This window comes from Antedon mediterranea, chromosome 1 (genome assembly GCF_964355755.1).
Source record: "Antedon mediterranea chromosome 1, ecAntMedi1.1, whole genome shotgun sequence".
In the NCBI taxonomy this organism is placed as follows: domain Eukaryota; kingdom Metazoa; phylum Echinodermata; class Crinoidea; order Comatulida; family Antedonidae; genus Antedon; species Antedon mediterranea.
Genome location: NC_092670.1, coordinates 19,023,673 through 19,048,118, shown reverse-complemented (window position 1 = coordinate 19,048,118; position 24,446 = coordinate 19,023,673). Strand labels below are relative to the sequence as shown.

The 24,446-nt window shown below is 31.7% G+C and overlaps 2 protein-coding genes across 7 annotated transcripts in view; one reads left to right on the top strand and one right to left on the bottom strand.

Moving 5' to 3' along the window:
* The first annotated feature begins 30 nt into the window (after positions 1 to 30).
* On the top strand, positions 31 to 1,806 carry LOC140060608 (E3 ubiquitin-protein ligase PDZRN3-B-like). The gene is made up of 5 exons (XM_072106895.1): positions 31 to 285; positions 616 to 724; positions 854 to 900; positions 1,021 to 1,235; positions 1,435 to 1,806. The coding sequence occupies exons 1-5, from the start codon at positions 224 to 226 to the stop codon at positions 1,590 to 1,592; spliced, it is 591 nt and encodes a 196-aa protein (XP_071962996.1). The 5' UTR covers positions 31 to 223; the 3' UTR covers positions 1,593 to 1,806.
* Positions 1,785 to 24,446, bottom strand: part of LOC140060447 (uncharacterized) — a 26,137-nt gene continuing 3,475 nt past the window's right edge. Inside the window, exons 2-24 of one of the 6 annotated variants that reach the window (XM_072106704.1) lie at positions 22,849 to 22,988; positions 18,548 to 18,798; positions 18,034 to 18,292; positions 17,673 to 17,865; positions 16,233 to 16,315; positions 15,139 to 15,234; positions 14,596 to 14,821; positions 13,746 to 13,874; positions 11,908 to 12,009; positions 10,902 to 11,015; positions 10,463 to 10,573; positions 9,318 to 9,371; positions 8,569 to 8,693; positions 8,063 to 8,189; positions 7,790 to 7,930; positions 7,593 to 7,628; positions 7,358 to 7,477; positions 7,013 to 7,089; positions 6,378 to 6,600; positions 6,086 to 6,106; positions 5,857 to 5,943; positions 5,424 to 5,499; positions 1,785 to 3,088 (exon numbers count right to left, since the gene is read on the bottom strand). In XM_072106704.1, coding sequence (XP_071962805.1) covers positions 3,030 to 3,088; positions 5,424 to 5,499; positions 5,857 to 5,943; positions 6,086 to 6,106; positions 6,378 to 6,600; positions 7,013 to 7,089; positions 7,358 to 7,477; positions 7,593 to 7,628; positions 7,790 to 7,930; positions 8,063 to 8,189; positions 8,569 to 8,693; positions 9,318 to 9,371; positions 10,463 to 10,573; positions 10,902 to 11,015; positions 11,908 to 12,009; positions 13,746 to 13,874; positions 14,596 to 14,821; positions 15,139 to 15,234; positions 16,233 to 16,315; positions 17,673 to 17,865; positions 18,034 to 18,292; positions 18,548 to 18,798; positions 22,849 to 22,889 — 2,751 coding nt within the window. In that variant the 5' untranslated portion in view covers positions 22,890 to 22,988 and the 3' untranslated portion in view covers positions 1,785 to 3,029. Of the gene's footprint in view, positions 3,089 to 4,380; positions 5,500 to 5,856; positions 5,944 to 6,085; positions 6,107 to 6,377; positions 6,601 to 7,012; positions 7,090 to 7,357; positions 7,478 to 7,592; positions 7,629 to 7,789; positions 7,931 to 8,062; positions 8,190 to 8,568; positions 8,694 to 9,317; positions 9,372 to 10,462; positions 10,574 to 10,901; positions 11,016 to 11,907; positions 12,010 to 13,745; positions 13,875 to 14,595; positions 14,822 to 15,138; positions 15,235 to 16,232; positions 16,316 to 17,672; positions 17,866 to 18,033; positions 18,293 to 18,547; positions 18,799 to 22,848; positions 22,989 to 24,446 lie in introns of those variants that run through there. The other 5 variants (XM_072106689.1, XM_072106664.1, XM_072106680.1 and 2 more) reach the window with 5 other exon arrangements.

The following is a 24,446-nucleotide window of genomic DNA, read 5'->3' as shown; positions in this document are numbered from 1 at the left end:
CGATCGGACGCGCGTGCGTACATCGTACGAGCGATCCAAGGTGAAAATTAGAATATGAAGGAGTATGAATGCCGCCCTCTATAATCAGCGGCGCCAAAATTTAAAAAATAAATTTGCACTTGATCATAACAAAGAATATATATATTCTTTGATCATAATTACTATAAAGGCCTAGCCCAGCTAGTTAGAGAGGAACAAACTCATTAGCAATAGCAGCAAGGCTATGCCTCAGCAGAGGAAACGAAAGCGTGAGGATGATCACCAGCATGAGGATGAAGAAGAAAGGTACCTAGCTGAGCTAGGCCTAGCCCTGGCCTTATTTATTTATGGTTATTAACGCATAGGTCTAGGCTAGGCCCTATGTAGGCTAGCTAGAGCCTCTAGTAGTAGTAGTACAGGATAGATAGATAGCCGAGTGAGGGTCAGATCAGGCCCTAGCTAGCCAATTATTATTAGTCCTAATTTATTTAGGTAATCTAATAAATAGCCTAGCTAGGACCAGGTAGGCGTAGGCCCTACCCCTGACTGCTGAGTAGTCATTTCATTTTAAAATAATGATAATCTGTTTAATTTTATTTATATTTTATAATAATTTCATGATTACTTATATATTAGATATTTTCTAAATCCTGAAGCCGTAAGTCGACATCTGTTTTGTTCAATTTGCCAAGAGGTATTCATCAAACCGCAGCGTGCTCCATGTGGTCATAGTTACTGCAAGAAGGTATAAAGACTAAAGGGATTTCATATCAAATAAAATCATTGGTGTTCACATTCTATTGTATTGTGACTTTGTGATTGTTTTAAACAAATACTATTTAGTTATTATTTTAATTTATTATTTTACTCCTAGTGCATAACAGCATGGTTAAAACATAAGAAAACTTGCCCTGAAGATAGGTAAAGTAAAATTATATCAAAGTTTCCAGCTAGGCCTACTACAGATATGGTAAATCTCTCATCATTACACCAACATATTATGTTTTTTTATTTAAATGAAATCTTAATATTCTTCCTTAGAATGCCACTCCAGGTAGCACAGCTTCATAATGATTTCATATTGACCAATATTATAGGAGACCACATGGTTGCATGTCCATTTCGCAAGTTGGGATGTGCTTTTATCGGGCAACTTCAAAAGCTTGCAATGCATAAGAAGGATTGTGATTTTAACCCAGCAAATATACCTGAATTTCTTCTCAAGGGAGTAGAAAGTAAACAGCTATCAACTCCAGGTAAAGTTATACAATAGTACAATAGAAAACATTAACAATAGAATTCATTTTCTATTGCAATGGTGTAATCATGGATTTATATTCTTGTGTGTTTACCCTCCCCTTGCCAGGTCTGCTGTGACCAGGTTCATGAAACAATAACCTCTTCCTTCTAAAATAATACTACAGTATAATAATTGATTCTTGTTCTTTATTTAAGGACCTTCAAACATAAACGATCTAAATGTTCCAGACAATGAGAAATCACTACCAACTCCTGCAAAACCGTCGCTGAAGATGCGATTGTTTCAAAATGGTGGAGGTCAGCGCGATTTATTGGTCTCAATGTTTGATAACAAAGAAAACGAAAATACATAGTCACTAATTTGCATAGTCTTTTTGTCGCTTATATGTATAGTAATATTTTTTTAAAATTATAGATTTTAATAATAAAATGCGACATATTTGTAAAAGGTCATAATGTATGTATTATGATTTTGTCAAATTTTATTGCAAAAGAAATGAAAAACATAATTCTGTAAATATGAACAGTTAATTTATTATTATTTTTACAAAACATACATTCACAAATTCCAGAATTCGAGACAAACTGTACTCGTACACAGCAATTAAGGATTTAGGTAAAAAAATAAAATGTTTTCTATTCACGTTTATGTATGGGTTCTTGTGTTATTCCAGTGTTATGGAAATCGACTCAGTATTTTCAAGGTCCTATATGAAAATAACTAGTTATAGAAAAGTCTCTGGAAATACATTAACTTTAGGATTTAAAAGAAATAAGTGTTTTTAAAATAACTGTTGATGATGTAGTGTCTGTAAAATTTTTTTGCATTGTTAACTTGTGTGCCAAATTTTTCTTGAAAAAGTTATGAAAATTGTTTTTTTTTTCACTCAAATTAAAAATAGATCCCAGCACTTTTTTAGAAGTGTTTAGCACATCTGCATGAAAAAAAACAATAAAATATGAGTTGTTAGGGAGGAGGAGGTTCCTAAAATGTGTAAATTGTTCTGACACAACCCAATGTCCTATCTTTTGCAACCTGTCAGCACATCATACAAGAAAAATATTTATATATTAATAAACCTTAAATACATTTAAACATTTAATATATTGTACATTAAATTTCATAATCAATTCATATAAAAATAAGCCTCGTTTGCGCAAACGCATATATGGATGGAGTATATCAAATTTCCAAAATATAAATACTAAGATTGCCTTATTATTAGACTTTTTTTTTAGCGAACTACACACAGTATTAAAGACTAAAGCAAAAGGGCACAATATAAATTTAAAAGGTTACACAGACATTCTATCTTGCCATCACTTCCACGAAATTCTGAAAATGTTGTAGTCAAAAGAAATTCGAAGCTATTCCAAGGTACTTTTAATGTAACAAGGTATTTACCCTCCGTTTGTTAAAATTGAGTAAGATTAGCTTTCTGCATGTAAATAAACAAATCAAAGCACATATTCCTCTGGATTATTTCATACTTGTGCCTGTTAACATCCTTTGAAAATGATGTCCTACACAAACTCCTGGCTTGCAAAAAAATCAGTGCCCCACTAGTCGTCTTGCTCAGTTTTCTACTCAAAGTTTAATTCAAGTTGCCCTCAGACTCCATTCTGTTACAGTCAATCAATATCAAATGTGCGTGAAAGACTTTCTGCTCAGCCTTGAATAATTGAAACATGCCTATAACTTGCTATACAAAATGTACTCAATAATTAATATTAAAAACTTGCATATATGACCTGGCAAAGATTTACCAGAATATTACCAATTTCTTTTATTACTTTTCATCTTTGCCTTTTTCACCAGTCGCATCTTTATCGTTAGACTTCTCCTTGGCTGTAAATAAGAATACAGAATTGCAGAATTATCAGATCAAATGAATATTCATGATATATATAGGTGTTCAGAAAGTAAAACCATGCAGAAGTACAGCCAGAAAGGTCCATGCAGGTTGATCTCTAAATGTGCTAATTTGCATATACTGTATGAGTGGTTAGGTGATATGATCCATGCTCTGGAAATAATTGCTAAGGTGTTACAAGGTGCAGGGCAGGTGTGCAAGAATGAAATGAATTTAAATTTAAAAAAGGTAAGTAGCAAACCCAAGCTAAAGGTATTAGTTAAACATGTCAGTTGAATGTTATATTAGTGTTATTCTATTTAGAGTGAAAAATACTCATCAAATCACAGCAATGTTAAGAAAAGTTATAGGCAGGTCCAAGAAACGCAACAGGGCCACCTGCCCCTAAAACTGAGTAAATACAAATTAAGATAGAAAATTTAGTTCAGCTTAAAAAAAGTTGTGAATGTGTGGAACCATAAATGATTGAACAGGTGCTACAGAGCTCAATTCCCAGGACTTTCAGTTTGACTAATATTGAGAAAGTGTCAAAGGGTTGAATTTATTTAAAACAATTGCATCAACCATTTACAGTATTGTTATTTCAGTTAACCAAGTCTTAAAGAATAAACAATAAAAAAAGATTTTGCAAGCCAAACTTTACTTACACAGCATTATAAATTTACAAAATATAGTTCAAATAAATATTTTATCTCCTTAAGTTGAATTATTAACATTAAACCAAGACATTTTTTTTGCAAATATAAAATTGGTGTCATGAACAATACCATGCAGGTACCTTTAAACATTGTCAATTTTCTATTGACATTGGTGGTGTCACACTCTTGAAATATGGTTAAATAAACGAAACATTAAGTTGTATTGCAAATAAAATTCTCGTTCTTAATAACCGTTGGAAGTATTTTATGAAATTTCAAGATAAAAAATGTGTAACTTTATATACAGATATACTATATACAATATTATATCAAATAAAATTCTTGGTGTAAATAATGCATGTGAAAATACACTTCAAACATTGTTAAGTATTGTAAATGATCAAAAAACTTCCATTTACGAGAGGTTAAAAATAAATTCAATCTGATCTTTTGTTATTTGGAAGTTATAACAATGATCAAATTAAGACTATTGTGTTGTTTCTGCATAAATAAATTTTACAAACAACTGTAAAAAGTACAACAACTGTAGGAAAAAAAAGGTTATGTGTTGTGCTTATTTTACTGAGGTAATTTGATCACTTACTGTACTTAAAATCCATAATTATATGTGCAGTAATATAATACTGTTAAATTTTAGTAACGGTGTTAATATATTATGGTATGATTAGGAAAATTGATTGATGGAAGGTGTGATCAACTTCAAACAGTGCATTTAAATAAAATAGCAAAGTTAACATAAATTACACACTTAGATGCATCATATTTATGAGTGAACAAATTGAAAATATCCCATTATGCATTTATATGTTCCATTCAAGCACAACACCATAATTAAAATATACCCATCATGCATTTTTATGTTCTATTCATGCACTACACCCCTAATTATTAAAATATTATCCATCATGCACTAATAGTGTTCTACATTGCTTTTAATACTGTCAGTGCATAATATATAAATATATTGGATATTGCATATTTCCCATCATGCGCTGCAGTAGTATATGTGTATATTGCATCATGCATTGTATAATGCCTTATTGCACAGATTTATGGCACATCACTCAGCAACAACCTCTTGGATGGTTTTGAACCTCTGCATCATAACATATCACACATTGCTTATTCATATTGTTTTGTCAAATCATCATCAGTAATTGGTGTTATGACTGATCAGCATTCACTTCAGAAACACCATCTTCTCCTCCTCCTCCTTCTCCATCCTCTTTATCCTTTTTCTTATCTTTTTTCTTTTTCTCACCACCATCTTTCTCTCTATCCTTCTTCTCTTTCTTTTCTTTTTTCTCCTTTCCTTCATCATTATCTTTATCTTCCTTGCTTTTCTTTTTCTCCTTTTTACCTTCTCCGTCTTTATCTTTCTTCTTCTTCTTTTTCTCTCCACTATCTTCTCCATCCTTTTTGTCTTCATCCTTCTCTCCCTCACCTTCCTTTTCTTTATCTTTACTCTTCTTCTTTTTCTTTTTCTCTCCTCCATCATCATCACCCTCTTTCTTCTCACTATCATCCTTTCCAGATTTTTTCTTTTTCTTTTTATCCTCACCATCATCACTTTTTGATTTATCTTTATCTTTCTTCCCATCATCTTTCTTTTTATCAGAGTCTCCGTCATCTTTCTTTTTTGATTTTGCACCTTCTTTTTCCATCTTTTCAACTTTTTTCTTCACATCTTCTAGTATGTATTGTAAATCTTGAGTTTCTTCCTTTCGCTGATGGAAAATAAAAGCATTAGACAGAATTAGTATTAAATAGCCTTTAATCCAACATAACACTTCTAACAATGTTGGGTGTTCTCTTCCAAGACAAACAACCACATCTTGGTATCATATATGCGTGTGACTTTTGTAAAGGTATACCATAAACAGTTTTATCTTGAAAGAAGCTATTAACCATGTTTATACAACTCACTTTACTGACATAAATTAAGCTTTGTCTACACTATCAAACTTTATGTGACAAATGTGATATTTCGGCACATTGCACTAGTTTGATAGTGTAGACAGAGCTTTAGAGACACTGAAACTTTCATTTAGAAGTAAGAAGTCAAAGTACTAATTTCAAAATACCTGTTTTCCTTCTTGTTCTATCTTACGGCCCAAGTGAACCTTAACAGTGTTAACTGTCCCATCTACCTTTGCAATTTCTTCTTTCATCTAAAAATTATATACAAAATAATTAGATGTACAAATATGGAAACATCTTCTTTCTATTTTAACATCAATTTTTTCAAGAGATGGTTTTGTAAAATAATAATCACAATTGATACAAATATTTATATACACAAAAATTACAAACCTCAAGGAACTTTCCACGGTACTGTGTAATGTGAGCACAAAAAAATAGTAAAATGAAAAAGGATTATCTTTACAGAGTGTACATTAGTTGATTGATAACAAAATGTTACCAAAGTAATCATTAATGTATAAATTAACATTGGTGTATGAAATTATAAATCAAAGCGAACATTAAATAACAGTATAAATGATAGCTGGTTGGAAAAAAATGCGAAAATATTTTCTAATACTGTATACATAACTGAGGAAAAAAACCATTATAAAACTTATTTTCTACGTCATTAGTAACTGACCTTATTGACCTCTGTCTCTAGGTAACCCATCTTATCCAACGTTCCTTGGTCTACTTTACCGCCACCCTTACCAGCAGTCATTTTCTCTTTTTGTGAGATTGGCATTGGCGTTGTTGCTCCTCCTCCTGATGCAACGACTGATGCCTTGGCAGTTGCTATGTCTGTCTGTATTTGCTTATACTTCATTTCTAGATCAGCACGCACCATCTGAACATCTCGAATTCTAATGTTAAATGAAAAATTAAATGTCAAGTAAGGTACAGTACAAGGCAAGGTAGTACAAATTTCAACAACTCCAATCCTGCTATGAAAGTAAAGGTACTTTTATACTGTTGCCCTGGTCTTTCAATAAAGTAATTCAAATTTAGAGACCACAGCTGAAACTGGTCTCTAAAGCTCTGTCTACCCTATCAAACTAGTTTTGAAAAACAAAGTGTGATGTGCCTATGGTAGTGATATGCCCAGATATGGTAGTGATATGCCCAGATATGGTAGTAATATGCCCAAATATGGTAGTGATATGATATTATCATGTCCATTTATGCACATCACATTCACATAACGTTTGATAGTGTAGACAGAGCTTAAGTCAGAAGAATGTATCCCAATTGAAGTTAAGTCAAGTAGTTGTTTACCTTTCTTTCTGTTCAGATTCCACTAGTTCTTTCATGTCATCTTGTACAGATTCATTAGCTTTATTCATTTGTTCAATCTGTCAGAAAGAGAAAACATTTTGTATAAAAGAGAACATCTTTTTCTATAGACATTGTAGACATTGTAGACATTGTAGACATTGTAGACATTGTAGACATTGTAGACATTGTAGACATTGTAGACATTGTTCGAATGTTGGTCATTGTTTGAGATTTGTTTCATACTTTCTCCATGGTTTCAAGAATAATGTTGTTTAGTACAATTGTGCAGAGAGGCATTTGCAGTACTCTCTCTTTCTAAAAAGAAGTTCATAATTCTAAACTTACCTCTGGTGAGAGGTCATCCATTTTTTCTTTGATTTGTTTTAGTTTACGTTCAGCTCCAGATCGCCAGTCTTCTATTTCTTCGATCAAATCATGCTGTGTTCTTAATGCCTTTTTAGTTTCCTGTAAAAAAAAAAGTTTGTTTCTTTATCTTTTTTGTTATACCTCACTTTTAAATAATATATAACATGATAATACATTATGGAGTTACTGCAGTAATTATATTTTACAACCATACCTCTTTAGAATCTGCATCCATGACTTTACCCAAGACCTGAAAAGAGAATAAATGCGATTGAAGAATATGCCAAGTCAATTGTAACATGTACAACCTGTAAATACTGTTGAATAGGTTCTTGATCTATAGCTTCAATCTTGGTAATCCTACAGGTTATTTTGAGTGAATTAATCATTGGTATATTTGAGATAGCTTACCTGTGAAATCTTTGAATCAATTGATTCATCTAGCTGAGTTAGCTTAGCTTGGATAGCCGTGACTCTGGCATCCATGTCTGCAGATCCTCTAGTTTCAGATCCCTGATATTCTTCAATCATCACCTTGAGTTTGTCTTGATACTGTAATTATTTTATTAAATGATGAAAAATGAACAATTGATGAAGACTACAATCATCTTGGGTATATACAAAACTGAATATTTAACAATGAACATTTGATTTCGATTATCAAACCAATGCTAGAATACTCACTTCAGAAGTTGCAGTTATTACTTGTTCATTGATTCCACCAATTGCCTGTTGCAAGGTGGATATAGCCACACCCAATTTTTCTTGCACATCTTCAATCTTGTTCTCTATCTGTTTATCCTGGCTTTGTCTATTATCAATGACATTAACAATTTATGTGAAAGGAGAAATCATTGAATTTATTTGGAAAAGGCATTGCTATTACGATATTCCATGGTTAGCTGCCTTTCATTGTTTGGTATAAACAAGGCAATCTAACAACAGGATGCTGAGCTCCGGAGATCAAAGGGTTTATCTGTGGCTGCGACAGGAGAGTATGTACATAGCACAGTACTGTTGTTATTTGTCACAAAGGACTATTACGAGTTTCTATCTTGGCAAGGTGAGCTCAGTGTCCTGTTGTTAGATTTCCTTGGTATGAACATAGATTTGGAGTTTACCATTCATTATTTTTATCTATTTAATCTTTTAGACATACACTGGTACAAAGACCCCATGTTTGATATTACCTTGATGTTATTTCTGCCTTCATCACTTGTTCAAGCTGCTTCTTTGTTTCCACTTGCATCTTTTCCAATTTCTCCATTGTCTCACCAACCTTTGACAGACCACCTGCATTCTTGTGTCTATCAAGCTGTTAAAATGAACAATTAAACAAAAAAAATGTAAATAATCAACTCTGAGGAAGCAAGACATCAACCAGTATAGAGGTACTTTACAACCCAGCTTAAGGTCACTTGCATATTTGGAATAAGCAGCAGAAGCTTATAACAATGAAATAGACAATGCTTGCAGTAGCTTCATGAAAAATATATCTGTCAGTGTCCATATTTTATTAGCTTATACCAAGTACTGTTTAATTGGGAGATGATATTATAAATTGTTAATACAAAAAATGTTTTTGTCAAATTAATACATTAAGAACATTTTAAAACTCAAGCGCTGGTAGCAACAAAAGGACAATGATGTTTGAAATCTTGAACCAGTAATTAAATCTAAAGGCTAAAATTATACTTTTATTATAAGCTTTGTCAAAAAAATAATGTAAGAATGCATATGTAGTTAATGTACTGTAGAACAGTATCAAATATGCTAAGTAGTAGTAAAAAACCTGCAAACAAGTTGTTATTGATTACTTCTTCCAGACACCAAGCCTGTGCTTGATGGTTATAGAAAATGTATACATTCACACATGAAAACAAATACACAATAAACAGTATTGCTTTAAGCTATGGAGGCAAAATCTCCACATGCTTGCCTCTTCTGTCCTCCTTGATATTGACTCTCTTCGTTGTACAGAACGTCGCGCTTTCTGCATTTCAGTTAAGGAAAAAAGAACAATAATTTTATGTATTTAAACTATAAAATGTTAAAATATAATTACATATTCTAACTTAAACAACTGAAATATAGCAATAACAACAAGCAAAGCCATACTGTTAACACATTTCTTCATTCAATAACCCACATTTCACATTAATCTTTCTTTCAACATCCTCTAATCTGTTTTAAAAATGGTAACTACCTCTAAATCAAGCAACATTTTCATAAACTAAAAAAGCTGAAATCATACTACAGTATATATGCATCTTTCATTGTTAGCATATAAGGCTGCTATATAATATTCTTTACTGGAGCAGTGACGTAACACAGAGGCCTAAGTCCATGGATTTAGGGATGCTAATTGGCCTTCCAACTCTGACATATTTTATTATTAATGCCTTTTTCTTCCTCTGGGCTAAGCTCAGGGGTTTCTAGGTTTACCCAGTAAGTGCTCATAGCCATTACGCTACTGTACTGGACACAAAAATCTTATAATACAATTATTATATTGTCACAAAAATGTCATTCTTTGGCATCAAAAAAATATTTTCAGTCAACTCCCTAAAAACATGGACTCAGATTTTGTTATTTTTTATTTATTTTTTATTTTATTCAATTTTCAGGCACAACAATACATTACAATACAGCGGTGCAGCACCCTGAGGATTGCCATGATTGCAAAGCACTATCGAGATGGCTCTCCAAATACTGCACTAGAACATATAAGACAAACAAATACACATGCTCTACATAGACAAAGACTTATTATTCTTCTTTGGGAGTGGAGTTGTAAATTGTCATGAGAAAAAAACCCAAAGGTAAATAATTGTACATTAAATGGTCTAGTTATTTACCAGGGTAAGTTGGTTCCTACCCACAAAATTTCCAACGTAAATAACTAAAGCCTAAATGAGTAAACTCAACTTTGGGAGAGTTGAATTGTTATCAAAATGCAATACACAATCTACAGTTATAAATAAACGCTATAAATACAAAACACAAACAAATATACACTAGGCGACGCAAATATCGTGAAAGCAACGTCAATTCACTGGCATAAGCTATATAAATATATCTTGCCTCATCTTCAGCAGTAATTTGTCTTTCTCGACTCTTCACTGATCTCTCTAAGCTATCAAATCTGTTTGAGATTTCATTAACTCGCGTTTTCAGATTCTTTGTAACATGTTTCTTTTTTTTTAGAAAATAAAAATATCATAAAATAAAATTTTATAAATCATCATAATATATTTTTTTCTAAAGGTTTGCTACAAAATTGTAAGATCATTTGGTGTTTGACACGCACACACAACATCTCCTTTAGAAGTGATTCATTTAGTGTTACTAAATCCAGTTTCTTTTACTGAATGAGTAATATTATTTGTGGATTACAGCCTAATCATAATAACATGAATTAGCCACTACAGAATAAATCAAACTCCTTAATTATTTACATTAAAGTATAATATAGCAGCAGATTGTACAAAAAAGCATTATCAACAAAAGAAAAATGTCTTGCCTCTTCCTCAAGTTCAACTTGATACTTGTCATGATTCTTTACTGTTCTTTCTAAACTTTCAACTTTATCAGTCATTTCAGCTACTCGTGTTTTCAAATATTTCGTTGCATATTTCTTTAGTTATAGGAAAATCAAAGTAAAATTTATCTCTCATTTTGTCAATACAGGTTTTGCATTATTAATATTTTTTAGATTGAAAAATATAAAGCATAATTAAAACTATAAATGTAAAGCATTTCAAGGTTACAAATAATTTAATCTAATAATCGAATAGCTTCAAAACAAAAGCATTCTACCAAAAAAACTATTTTCTTGATTGTAATGCTGATAAATAACCACAACAAAACAATAAAATTATTAAAAGCACTACAACTACTGAATTTTAAACATCTTGATTTCTATATTGTTTATCTAATTTTGAAAAGTAAATTTTATGTTAATAAATAGTCTTTTTTGGCTCGAAGATACCATTTGTATTCATGACATGTGCTAAATGCTATTGTACAAAGAGCTTTATGACCAAAAATAAGTTAATTATTCAAAACATAAATATATTTGCTATGTCGTAATTTCTGTAATAACTACATTTTGTTACACTTTACACTGTAAAAATGCAATTATTTAGCAAGCTTTTTTTCTCATAACTTCTACAAATTGAACAAACTACTGTTTGACAACAAAAGAATAATCTGAATAATAAAAAAAGTAATTTCAATATTTATGCAAATATTTAGTTATGACAATAAAATAAACTAGTATATTAGGTTTTGATTTGCAAAGACCAAATTATGTCACTGTTATTCAATGTGCGCTTGCTATGTGTTGATATTGAAACACGTGTCCTCGCTCCTTAACTCGACACATGTTTGATGGTTTCCCGACAACGACACATAGATTGACCTGACCTAGACTGGTCATTGGTTGATTGGTCCTCGCAAATCAAAAGGCACTAACACATGGCGACATATTATAAAAAGCAGTCATTTATCAAAACTCTATATCTTGCCTGTTCTTCAGCCAAGTCACTATTTGACTGTCTCCTTGATAGCAACTTTCCCTCCAAATTTTCTAATCTATCCATAATATTCTCTGTATGATTATTTGGATTCTTATATCAAAAAAATATTTAGAAAATGGTTATTACTCATTTAAGTTGCAAATGCTCCAAAAACTAAAATGTTGAAAAGCAGACATACAATGATTACAAAATAGAATACAATATTACACTATAATGGAAACTAAAGATCATAATACAGAACAGGTATATGATTTCAGGTATCTGTTATCATGGACAAATAAGTTACACATAACACATCAAATGACATCTTCATCATTTGGTTTCATAACAATCATGCATACAGTATTGAGTGATTTTAATTGCCTAGCATCAAAATAAATAAATCAACAATAGACTGTAACTAATAAAAATCACAATAAAATTGGAAACACGTTCCCCAAAGACTACTGCCTTAAGCATTCAATGATAATAACATTAATTTTTTTTTTTCAAATCTTTAAACTGTAATTATATGATTTTTTATGCAAATATACTTTTGCTATAATTATTCAATTAATTCAAAAAGGCCTCCAGAAATGGAGAGATCCAGTACATTAAAATTACAAAACAATCAGCAAAACGAAAACCCTCAATAAGAGTTTCAGAAACTTAATATGGTCATTATTAGCAAGTGTGGGGTCTCTTTTGAGTACAGTTTTATATCGGTAATATAATTATAATAGGGAGGTTTCGCAACCTTACGAATACGATAACGAAAACGGATATGTCACACATTTGTGAAACTTTTGAGCTGATCCCTATTTCATATTTGTAAAGCGTATTCGTGTTGACGAATATCACCAGTCATATTCGTAACTACATTAGGCCTTTCTCTCCCTTAGCAGAATCAGTCCACTTCACCCGGGTTTTGGAAAAAATCCGGGTAATAAATCTTGGTCTGTTTTAAACAATTTAGGAGTTCCGATTGTTTATCTTGACACACATGAGAGGCCAGCTGGAGTGTGACAGACACTTCACTACAGAAATTGCTGAAAACCATGTACGAATTTTCATGAGCTGTCCAGGTGACCTTGTTGTAAATGACCTAATAGTACCCTTGGGTTGTATTTGATGGGCAGTTAATATAATCAAATTACAATTGTGTGTTTTATGGGCTGACACTCTTGACAGGCCTGTGGACCATTTCTGCTAAGGGAGAGTTTTGCCTCATGACAAAACGAGTATAGTTTTTGATCTATTTTGCACATTTTGCATTTGAGTCAGGAATGATATGCGATTATAATATAATTATAGATTTATTGAAAGTAATTTACTAAAGTAATTTACTAAAATGCCAGGTCAATTTTGATAAATAGCAGTCCTCACTCGCTTTGATGTTACGCTAGGCCTAGGCAGCCAACCACCAAGTAACACGTACCTGCGCTTCGCTCAAATTTATCGCAGTCATATTTTGGACGACACCCTCAATATTTCGTTGCTATGCGAAACAGATTTTTACTGGCTTACGAAAACGTATACGTGACGTATAGGTTTTCGTTATCGTATTCGTAAGATTGCGAAACCTCCCTAGTATCTCAGTTATTTAGAGCATGGAGTTTAAAGTGATACCTTCTAAATTTAAGTGAAAACAAGTAAGTAAATAGTGAAACTTTTATTATACATGTGGTAAGATCAGAAATGACAGGTTCAAATCTCTGTTGGGGTTGCTTTACCTCATTCTCACAGGTTTCCTATCTTCACAAATTTTAAATTAATTAATTTCATCGGGCGATTTACAGTTTTTGTAATAAGTTAAGAACTTATAAGAAATAAAAAGTTAAGCCTACCTTTTGGTTTTCTCGAACATTTAGAACTTCCCCTTCAGTGAGCTTTTGCAGGGCTGTCCATCGTTTTTCATTCTCTTCCCGCATCGCTTGCTCATGGGCGATACGTGCTGATTGTTCTGCATTTAGATACTAAAAATGAAAGTAGACAATGATGAAAAATTGGAAAAAAGATGGGAAAGTAATTCCTGCAAGTAATATTTTATCAGCATACCTGGACCGAAACTATGGAATGAGCTCTGTAGAAATGACCTAGATATTGTTTTATCTTTATACTGGGTGACCTCTTCAGTCAAAGACTGATCTCCCAGAGGGCCCAGTTGGTGATCAGTGGCTGTGATGTACTAATACACCGGGGTAACCCCCTACTCGTCTCGAAAGATGTACTAGGTTCTTTAAAGTGCACACGAGCAAGTTGTGTACACTGGACCTACGGTTTATAGTCCTTATCCGAGAAGACTCGTTCTACCACCAGAACCATGGAGTGAGTGAGCCTCGAACCCCTGCCGATGTTATGGCTACGTGATTACGGTTCCACTGTTTTAACCCTCGGCCGCTCACCCATTGGAATTACAGTACTTAAAATGCTTCACTCATAAATATGCATATATTGTGCGTGGTGTGTGTCAGTGTACACACATATGTATTAGTTTTATATTATATGTATTTATAGTTTTGCTTATTTTTTTCCTTTGTGATAATATTTGTTTTTTTCTAAAGGGTTTTTAATACGACTACAGACAATTACTTGTCTCTGTAAAATCCCTGTAATGTAAATATTTATATTGCTGAATAAATGTGAATTGAATTAAATACCATACATATAACTGGCTATGATAATGACATCACATACCTTTTCAATGTTGCCAAACTTTTGTTGAGCTTCCTCACGTAGCCGAATCTCTTTGCCTAGAATTTTCTTGCTAACCTCTTCAGCAATTTCTGCAATCTTACTCTGCATTTTCAGTCGTTCGTTGTCAGATGCATGTTCCCGTTCTCGCTGGACGACATCTAAAACATGCATGCCTTCTTCACGTTTACGATTTTGTTCATGTACTTGCGATTGAAGGTCATTCATTCTGGATGCAAGGTAGAAAGTTGGGGTAAATTTAAAAAAAAATTAAATATATTTATGCAAATTTCCAAGAATAACCATAAGAAAATTCATTCACTATCCTTCTTCTTAAATCCCGTTCACAAGACAAATGTATACACAAAATGCTCTACATAAACAAAGTCGCAGTCAATTTGTCTTTTGTCATTAGAAAAAATACTGAAAAATGACACGACTTGAACCCAGGACGCCAAGCATCATAACCACCAAACCACCAAGTAGGAAATAACTTTTAAATGCAAATAACTTTTAATTTCTAAGGATGCCTTCAATCAAACCTACTTTAAAAACACTTGTTGTTCTTGTTGCCTTCGTTCGGTTTCTTCTGTTGATATTCTACCTCTCAAGTCCATCAAAACATCTCTTACTTCACCCAATCTTGAATTGAAAATCAAACAAGTTTTAACTTGTAATAGTTGTCTATGGAGCATTTTTATGTTGGAATCATCAGAGAAAACTCCAAAGTAGCTGCAAGCAGTACTACTGTACGGTCGTACATGTATTCAACTAATTTGGGAAATTGATAAATTAAACTTATTTATATTGTTAATAATTTTTCAATTCTGTGGGTTTTGTAATTAAAAATTAATATTAACTCAATTTATAGGAACAATGTAGTACTGTAAATAATTTATATAAAAAATAAAGGAAAATCTAAGTTTAAAATAACACTCCACTTTTTGACTAAATATTATTACATAATCAAGAAGAATATACAATGTCACTGGTACAAAGCTAAGACATTTATAATAATAACACAATAACTGGTAAAGCATAGAGCAAACAAAGTAGTTTTTGGCAAAAACATATTGTAAAATAAAATGTTAATTAAAGATGTATTGTCCCCCTGAAAAAAACAATTCATACATTTTTTTTTTATTATTCCATTTTAATGTAACATAATAGTTATCCACTTTGACAAAAAATTGGATTGAAAAAAAAAATGTATTTACCTAAAAAAAATGTAATTTAAAGCAAAAAATTGTCAAACTGGTTACCAGCCAATGGAATTTCGGTTGAATTTTACCATTTATTTCGTCATTTTATAAGTGAAAACATGATTTTTTTCATTTCTTTTTTATTAAATTGATTAACTTTATTAAAACTACAAAATAAATTATTCAAAGTCTGATTTAATTAATCTTCATTTTTCATGTTTTTGGGGGACAATACAGTACATCTTTAAGAAAAAAAAATTGAGGTATGGATAGACACACTTTATATCTGAATTTGGACCCAATTGTATTAAGTACTAAAGTTAAGAAACATAATTATTTTAACTTTAATTCAAGTACCAAATTTACAATTTTGAAAAAAGTGAATTGAAAAAATGATAAAAAAAAGTGTTGGGTGGTTTGAGGGCATTTTTGTTATACCTTGCATCCAATTGTGACCTCAATACAGAGGTCGCTTGCTCAACAGAATGATGACTCTCATGGTATTTACGCTGATTATCCATCTAATTACAGTAGCAAGAATATGTTAGTTAGCAAATATATTGCAAATACTTTCACAAACACACATGTATGATAAGTCTATATAATAACTAATAAAGTGGAACCCCTCATTTGAGGAGGTAAACCAACGAGGGGAAATATATATAAACCCCTATTGTTAACTCCAGTGGAAACTTTGTTGGTACTTCCATATATGAATATGAATAGCAGGGAAAAATTTCATTTAACAATTTTGTTTAGCAATATTGCTAATCAAACTGATTTTTAAGTCGAGAGACATAGTTTTGTATTATATTTTTTGCTACACAATTTTAGAAATGTGTAGCAATAAGGTTGTTTTGTATAGCTTTTTGCTATGCTACACTGACGAAAATGTTCCCTGAATAGTGATTTGTCAAATAACACAAATGTCCAAACAAAGATGAATTTCTAGTTGTTAATGGATAAGAAAATATAATAAATTAGTACTACTACTACACATTTACTGTCACATGTCATGTCAGATCAACTTAATACAAAAGGTAACACTAATTTGTTATAACAGCTTTACAAGACAAAAATGTACATAAATATACACGAAGGTCATGGCATATTACCCTTACCCTATACTGAACTGGTCTCTCAGTAATTGCACTTTTTCGTCAGTTGTTGGTTCTTTTTTATTATACTTAATAATATCATATAAAAAATATTTGTATTTGATATTAACAAATTTTTTGTACAATTCATATTTCTTAAATAATTGTAATAAATATAATTAATTTAAACACTATAATACTTACCCTCTGTTTTAATGATAGTGCAGGAAATTAGAAATAAGAAAATAAAAAAACAGTTAACAGTGAGGATTCAAATTGTGCAAAGTGAATTATGAAGAATATAAAAGTTGTACTTATGATTATGCAAAGGTGATGACTTGATGATGAGAATGAAAATAAAACGATATCAACAACTTGAATAAAAATAAGATATCAAGGATTTGTTGACAAAAACAATAATAACAATTATGATAATGAGGATAATAAAGGATGAGTAAATTTACAGTACTGTATAATTATTACTGTTATACAGTCATCTTTAATAATCCTATAATTCCATGTTACAGTGCATCTTGAACACATGTGCATTTAAGTGAATGATCATATTAAAAATACTAACACATGGTGTAAGAATAAAGACAATGTATGGAACCGAAGATAGCCCAATGCCATTCAAATGACATTAATTATGACACATTAGTACAACATTAAGTTATGATTAATTGTTTTTCGCCTCATTATTTCACTGTGCCTCCCAATTTCACTTAAGGTAAGCACATTATAAAAAGAATAGAGTGGTACTGTACAAGCTTAAACTTACAGCTTGGCGGTTTTCATCGTCTAATCTTTTTGCCCGATCTTTAACTTCGTGCATAATGCTACCAAATTCTATACTTTGTGAATCTACTCTGGATTTTAACTGGCGTATCTCATCTACCATTGTAGCCATTGCACGTTCTAGTTGCTCTCGCATACGATTAGCTTCATCTACATCATTTTGAAGTTCAAGAAATCTATAAAAATAATTAATTAAATCTACTATTGTTTCTACTAAGATTTTAAAGGAGTACCCTACTGTAGTAGTAATGCTATGTTGCTTCAACTTTAAAAGTTAACAGTTTTTAAGTTTATTAATATCAACTACCACAAAAATAATAACATTATAGCATGTTAGTTCATACTTAGTCATCTGGTGATCACGTTTTGCGATCAATTCTTGCTGACTCCCTAAAACAGCTTGTTCGACTTGTTTAGTATGATTTACAAGTGCTCCTACTGCCGACCTTTCATCAGCGACCTTCTCCTCGGCTCTCTTTAACCTTGCCCCTAACTGTCCAATTAGATCGTTGCTAGCCCTTAGATTCTCCGTCAGTTGCTGTCTTGCCTGTCGTTCTATGCTTAGCATGTCCTCTGTTTTGCGGTGAGCTTGTTTAAGTTCGCCTATAAAACAAGAAATTCATTAGACATAATAAAGTATTATCAATGGTTGGTTGTATTGTAACCGATCGGATAAACTCTGCACAAAAACTTTGTATGTTCAGTACATTGAAATCACAGTTTTTCCTCCGAATCATTCAAAATGCCTAATTATGCTCTCTTGTACTTACATAACTCATTGCTGTAGTGTTCAATATTATGTCAGCTATTAAACTTTGTTGAGCTGGTTCCAAATTGATAGAAACCAAACCTACTTACCTTGAAGTCGAACAACCTCCTCGAGAAGAGCTCGATTTGATTGCTCAGCCACGCTGAGCCTGTTATCAAACTGACGGATCTTTGGGTCACCGACATCATTGAATAACATTGGCCCGCCGTTTGTGATATGATGTGACATTTGTGATTTGTGTGTTGGTCCAACAGGTACGAGTGCAGTTTCAAAACCTTGTTGGTTGTGAGTTTGTTGGATTGATGGAAGTGGCTGAAACCGGTTTTGAAGTTGGCTTTGCCTGAAAGAAACAGTAAAAAAACATAAATTTTATTAAATATTATATTCAAAAATCTTTTAAATTGTTACAAATGAAAGTCCACCTTGTCTGTACCTTACCTGCAATTGTTTATAACGTACAATATTCGCCTCTGCAGCACTAATCAATAGATTTTTGTAACCAATGTTTAAGTGTTATTTCATAATATTTCCTATACAAATTGTTTAAATTAATTACTCTGGGAACAAATACAGTAAATGTAAAATTGATTATACCTAATTACAACTCAAATATTTGTTATCCAATAAAAGCATCAATTAAAGTTCTGACAGTAAAGATGTTACCATGGTGCTAATAGGTAGTACTTAAAATTTCAGTCACTGAAAATTAGCAAATTTAGGTAAGCTGAAATTGTTTAATATGATGTTGCAATTTCAGTGAGAATATTGTACTTTTAGTATTAACATTTTATCAATAAGTTATAGTATTGTAATAACAAAGCTTTATGATTTAAATATGTATTAAAAGCAATAACTACTGTACTATTTTAATTTAGAAGTATCCGTTTTCAATGCTTACTACAGTATATCAATAATTGAATAATATCTGTATGTCGTAAAATATATAGAAGTAATGTGACAAAGAAGTTAAATTTATGATCAATGTATGTTTTCAAATAAATACGTAGATAAAAATCTTAAACAAAAGCAAATATGAAATTATACTGTTATTAAGCAGGTGGGGAGTATTCATGAAATCTCCATTTATACACGATTACTGTATCTATTGTGAAGAGGCTTGCTACACTAAACTAAACTAATTACAATTTCAAATTTAGCTGTATGAATACAGTAAAAAAAAAAGCGACAAAGAGTTTTAGTATGCAAGATCATTATTAACTGACTAAGCTGACAATTAAGACACTTAGTTGTCGTGGATATCATCAATAAGCAACCGCATTGTGTTTAGAACAGCAGCCATTAAAAAATAAAAACCAGTTGATACGGCAATTTTAAGATAATTTCTCACGTTAAATACCTACCACATAAGTTAATGCAAATTACTCTGATCTATTATCCTCATATTCATAGCATCAATTAACCGGTTTGAAATTTTTTTCGATAGAAACGTGATCGTTCTACGAGTACACCTACTACTACAATCTTAATTGAACTCAGTAATTGTTTGTTGGTTGATATGTTGCTTAGCAACATCCTATTACATCGCAACAGCCTTTGTTTAAAGTGATATCCGCTCATGCACTAGCTAATAAGAAAATATTTGAGCAAGATTCGATTCAATAATTCAATGCCTGAATAAGCACAATGTTGATGAAAAAGAAAGAGATATAACAGTGGCATTGTAATCAACAATTTATATCAATATGCTTAAATTAGAATTAATTGATACAGTTGTTATTATGATACACATCATTCTATATATAGCATAATTATTTTAAATTAAAATTAAAATGTTTCCCAGAAAACATTCCATATAGGAGTGACGAATATATTTTCTTTTTATTATTATTATCTTTTTTTTTCTTCTTGCTTAAGTTTTTTAATGGTGTTATGAAGATGTGGATGCAAGAATTTAACTATCAAGTACAGTATTTACAGTATAGTGTTTACTTCTTTTCTCCTCTTTTTTTTAATACTTGCTTTTAAATCTAATTAAGTCATGGACTTATACATTATAGGAACAGGATTAAGTGACAAACTTTACAAATTGTTATTGTGGTCTGTCTATGCATTGAATGCATAATCAAAGTATTGTTGAACAACAAATTATCGGTAAGTACTACAATACAATACATACTTGCAAAAAAATTACACAAACCAGTAGTGGTGTTAGTAGTCTATGAGTGCTAGCTTACCTGTATAAACCGACAATAGCCCGTGCTCTCCAGAGGGAGGGCTTAGATACGAAAGTGAAAAGTTCCTAGAACACCCCTGTATTATAATGGACCAGTCCGCAACCACGCCCTCATGTGGGAACGTACCAACGTACCACCGTCATCATTTTCTTTCGTAACGTGACATACAGTAGAACGCCAAATTCTTTTGGTTCCCACTCAATATTGATTTTAATATAATGTACTGAATAATTACAGATTATTATATATGGTTAGTTTTGAAACAGATTCTGAACATGACATTGTATCAATGTTTGTTAAAAACATATTGATGCAAACGACCTACTTAATGGTCCATGAACTTAGACTGTAAATGATACACCCACTGTGGAGACTTAAGAGTTTGTAAATTGTACTGAGCATTAAAAAGGTTCAGTAAACCATACAGCACGTAGTACTAATTACTACAACCATTACTACAGTACTAGTGGTGAAGTGAGCTACGGCAACTGACATGATAATAATATACAGCATCTTTTAATATTTCTTCTCCATGATATTATTAATCTACTGTAACATATTAAAGTATTGTGCCTTTCATTATTGATTATACATTTACTTCCTATTACATGAATTTCACTGTTGGATGGTGATGATAATGTACTGTACATGGTATTTTGAAATTAACTTGTCTGAATTGCTAATGTGCATGGTCTCAGAAGACTTTGTTGGATTAAAATAATAGTGTCTGTATATAAAAACAATTATGAAAGCACTCAGAAACTGAGTGAAGTACTTGACAAAATATTGCCATATAGGGTGCATGTTTATATTGCCATATAGGGTGCATGTTTATATTGCCATATAGGGTGCATGTTTATATTGCCATATAGGGTGCATGTTTATATTGCCATATAGGGTGCATGTTTATATTGCCATATAGGGTGCATGTTTATATTGCCATATAGGGTGCATGTTTATATTGCCATATAGGGTGCATGTTTATATTGCCATATAGGGTGCATGTTTATATTGCCATATAGGGTGCATGTTTATATTGCCATATAGGGTGCATGTTTATATTGCCATATAGGGTGCATGTTTATATTGCCATATAGGGTGCATGTTTATATTGCCATATAGGGTGCATGTTTATATTGCCATATAGGGTGCATGTTTATATTAAAGCCCCATTCCCTACGTTTTTTAAATTTAATTTAAGATCACAAACTATATTTAATGTAAAAATAATACTATATGGTCCTATTGCGATAACTTTTTTCGTCTTTAAACGGTTAAAAATGTGAAAAATAAATCGATTCTAATAATTATAGCGGCCCGCTATAAATCCCAAAATGCATTGCGCGCGGATTGATATTTTTGTTTTTCACCTGTAATTCGCCCACTTTTCGATCGATCGTGAAGCCAAAACAAATGGAAGACTCCTAACTTTTCAGCGAAAATACCGGGTTTTCCCCAATTTGTATCAACGGAGTCTGGCAAAAATAGAAAGACAATTAATGCAGCAACTATACAACATCAGGCTAGGTATATAGCTAGCGTACGATGTTCGTACGTTATCGATGTTTACCAGCTAGGCCTACAAAACTAAGCCTAGCTAGGCTAGGCCTAAGACCGTCCACGAGAGGTCGATCGCCGCGAGCTACTTAGGTAGTGCATTGTTTCTCACTTTTTATCATAATTTACCATAAAACGTACATTTAAGACAAGGAATTACATGGTTTAATGTTTTTAAAGTGATATATATGTATTATTTTCCAAAAAACGTCCAAAATTGCAGGGAAGGGGTCTTTAACAGAATACAAATTTTTTATTTTTTTTTATTTTACAAATTAATAAATAATAAACCGATTTTCTTGAATTTCAATAGGCATGTTCTGTACCTATGTACATATTTTCAGAATGATTGATTGATAAATTGATATTAATTGTGCTATCGTGCTAACAAACATACAAAGTTTACTAGTTATTAGAATGTTTAAACCTTTGCTTGATCATCGGGACCAATACACACTTTAGTAGTAGATTAGTTTTTAAAATTGAAGTTAAACTGTACAGTAGGCAAAGGAACAAAAAGGAGAAGGAGCTATCAAGCAAAGAAGTCAAATCATATAGCATAACAGTTGTGAAAAATGATTGTAGAACAACATACAGTGACTAGCACGACAGTATACTGTAGTTCATTGCGAACTTACCTGCCATCATACCCTCCTCCGCCCCCACCATATGGCCACATGGTAAGGCTGTAAGGTTATCTACTGTACAGTGGCGTAGTGCAGGCCTAGCAAGCATGAACTGTTTACATTGAGGCAACATTCAAATCATAAACTTGTGTCTGGATTTTTAAAAAAGCAAAACAAACAAAAATAAGTTTACAAAGAAAGCAGTTTGTGAACACAGAACAAGTTTTAAGACTGTTCAGGTGGTCAATGCTTAAAGTAATTTTTACTTATTTTGATCTCCTTTCACACATGTCTTCCTTTTTTTCCTTTTTTTTTTCTTTTTTTTTTTATAGTTCATATATCTGTTCCTTTTGTTCAATGTGTGGAAAATAAATAAATGAAACAAACGAACAAGACCAAAGCAGTTCAGGTGGTCAAAGCTTAAAGTAATTTTTACTTATTTTGATCTCGATCCTTTCACACATTGTCTTCTTTTTTTCCCCCCTTTTTTTTCTTTTTTTTTTATAGTTCATATATCTGTTCCTTTTGTTCAATGTGTGGAAAATAAATAAATGAAACAAACAAATAAACAAGACAAAAGCTGGTGTGGTACTGTAGGCCTCAAATGTCAACACGTTTTTTTGGAATTATCTACAGCTCGTTAAATGTTTGTAAAACTATTTGGAGCAACAAAATAAGTTCCATGGTAAAACAATCAAAAGTCTATTCAAACTGTAAAGCACCATAAAGCATAAAATCACATGACATAAACAGACAAGATATTAAAAACAGTGATGTGCTGTTGATTTTTACACTATGAAAGTACAGTATCAATCAATTAATTTGCAAAAAAAAACCCGATTCTATTTAGTAATGATTGTCAATACAGTTTACTGTACGCAAAACTACTAAACTTAATAATATTGACTAATATTGACCATTCATTAGTAACTTTGACTATTCTGTTTTCATTGTTTAGAATTGCCATAGTCTGAAGTTGTCCAGTAGTTGTACATGGGTACAGCATTACTTAATTACTGGAGAAGGAGAGAATAATTGATGTAATTTAAAATACAGAATTTATTGATTGTCTATTGCTATGGCAATAATGAAAATCAAATATTAATCTTCCAAGATGATTAGCACTTAACTTGGTTACGCCATGAAGAAACACTATATGTTTATTACATTACTGTAGGTACAAATTTACAAAAGACAAATTTATTTACTCATGCGCTGTCGCTGATCCACATACTGACACTGTTCACCATGGTGAAGGTCAACAATGAATGTATTTTTTTAAAAATCATTAAGACAATTTTGTACTGAAGTTCAATAAATTGATAGTGAAGGTTATCAAAATACTCCATTTTTACGCTTATTTTTGTTAATAACTTTGAGAATGATTAATGTTTTTTTTGTAAGAAATAAAATTGATCAAAAATTATCTTTAGTCATTTACGATTTTATGGTGGTTTTGTGTTCAGGGCAAAAAACAGTGAAATCGGCCTGTAGAATGTAGTTCTTCTACAATAAAAAGTTGTACATGCAAATTTGTTTTAGGCTTACACTTTAAAGTATGTTTGTATGGTATAAAAAAATCTGATTCCGTAATTTAAAGTAACAAAATA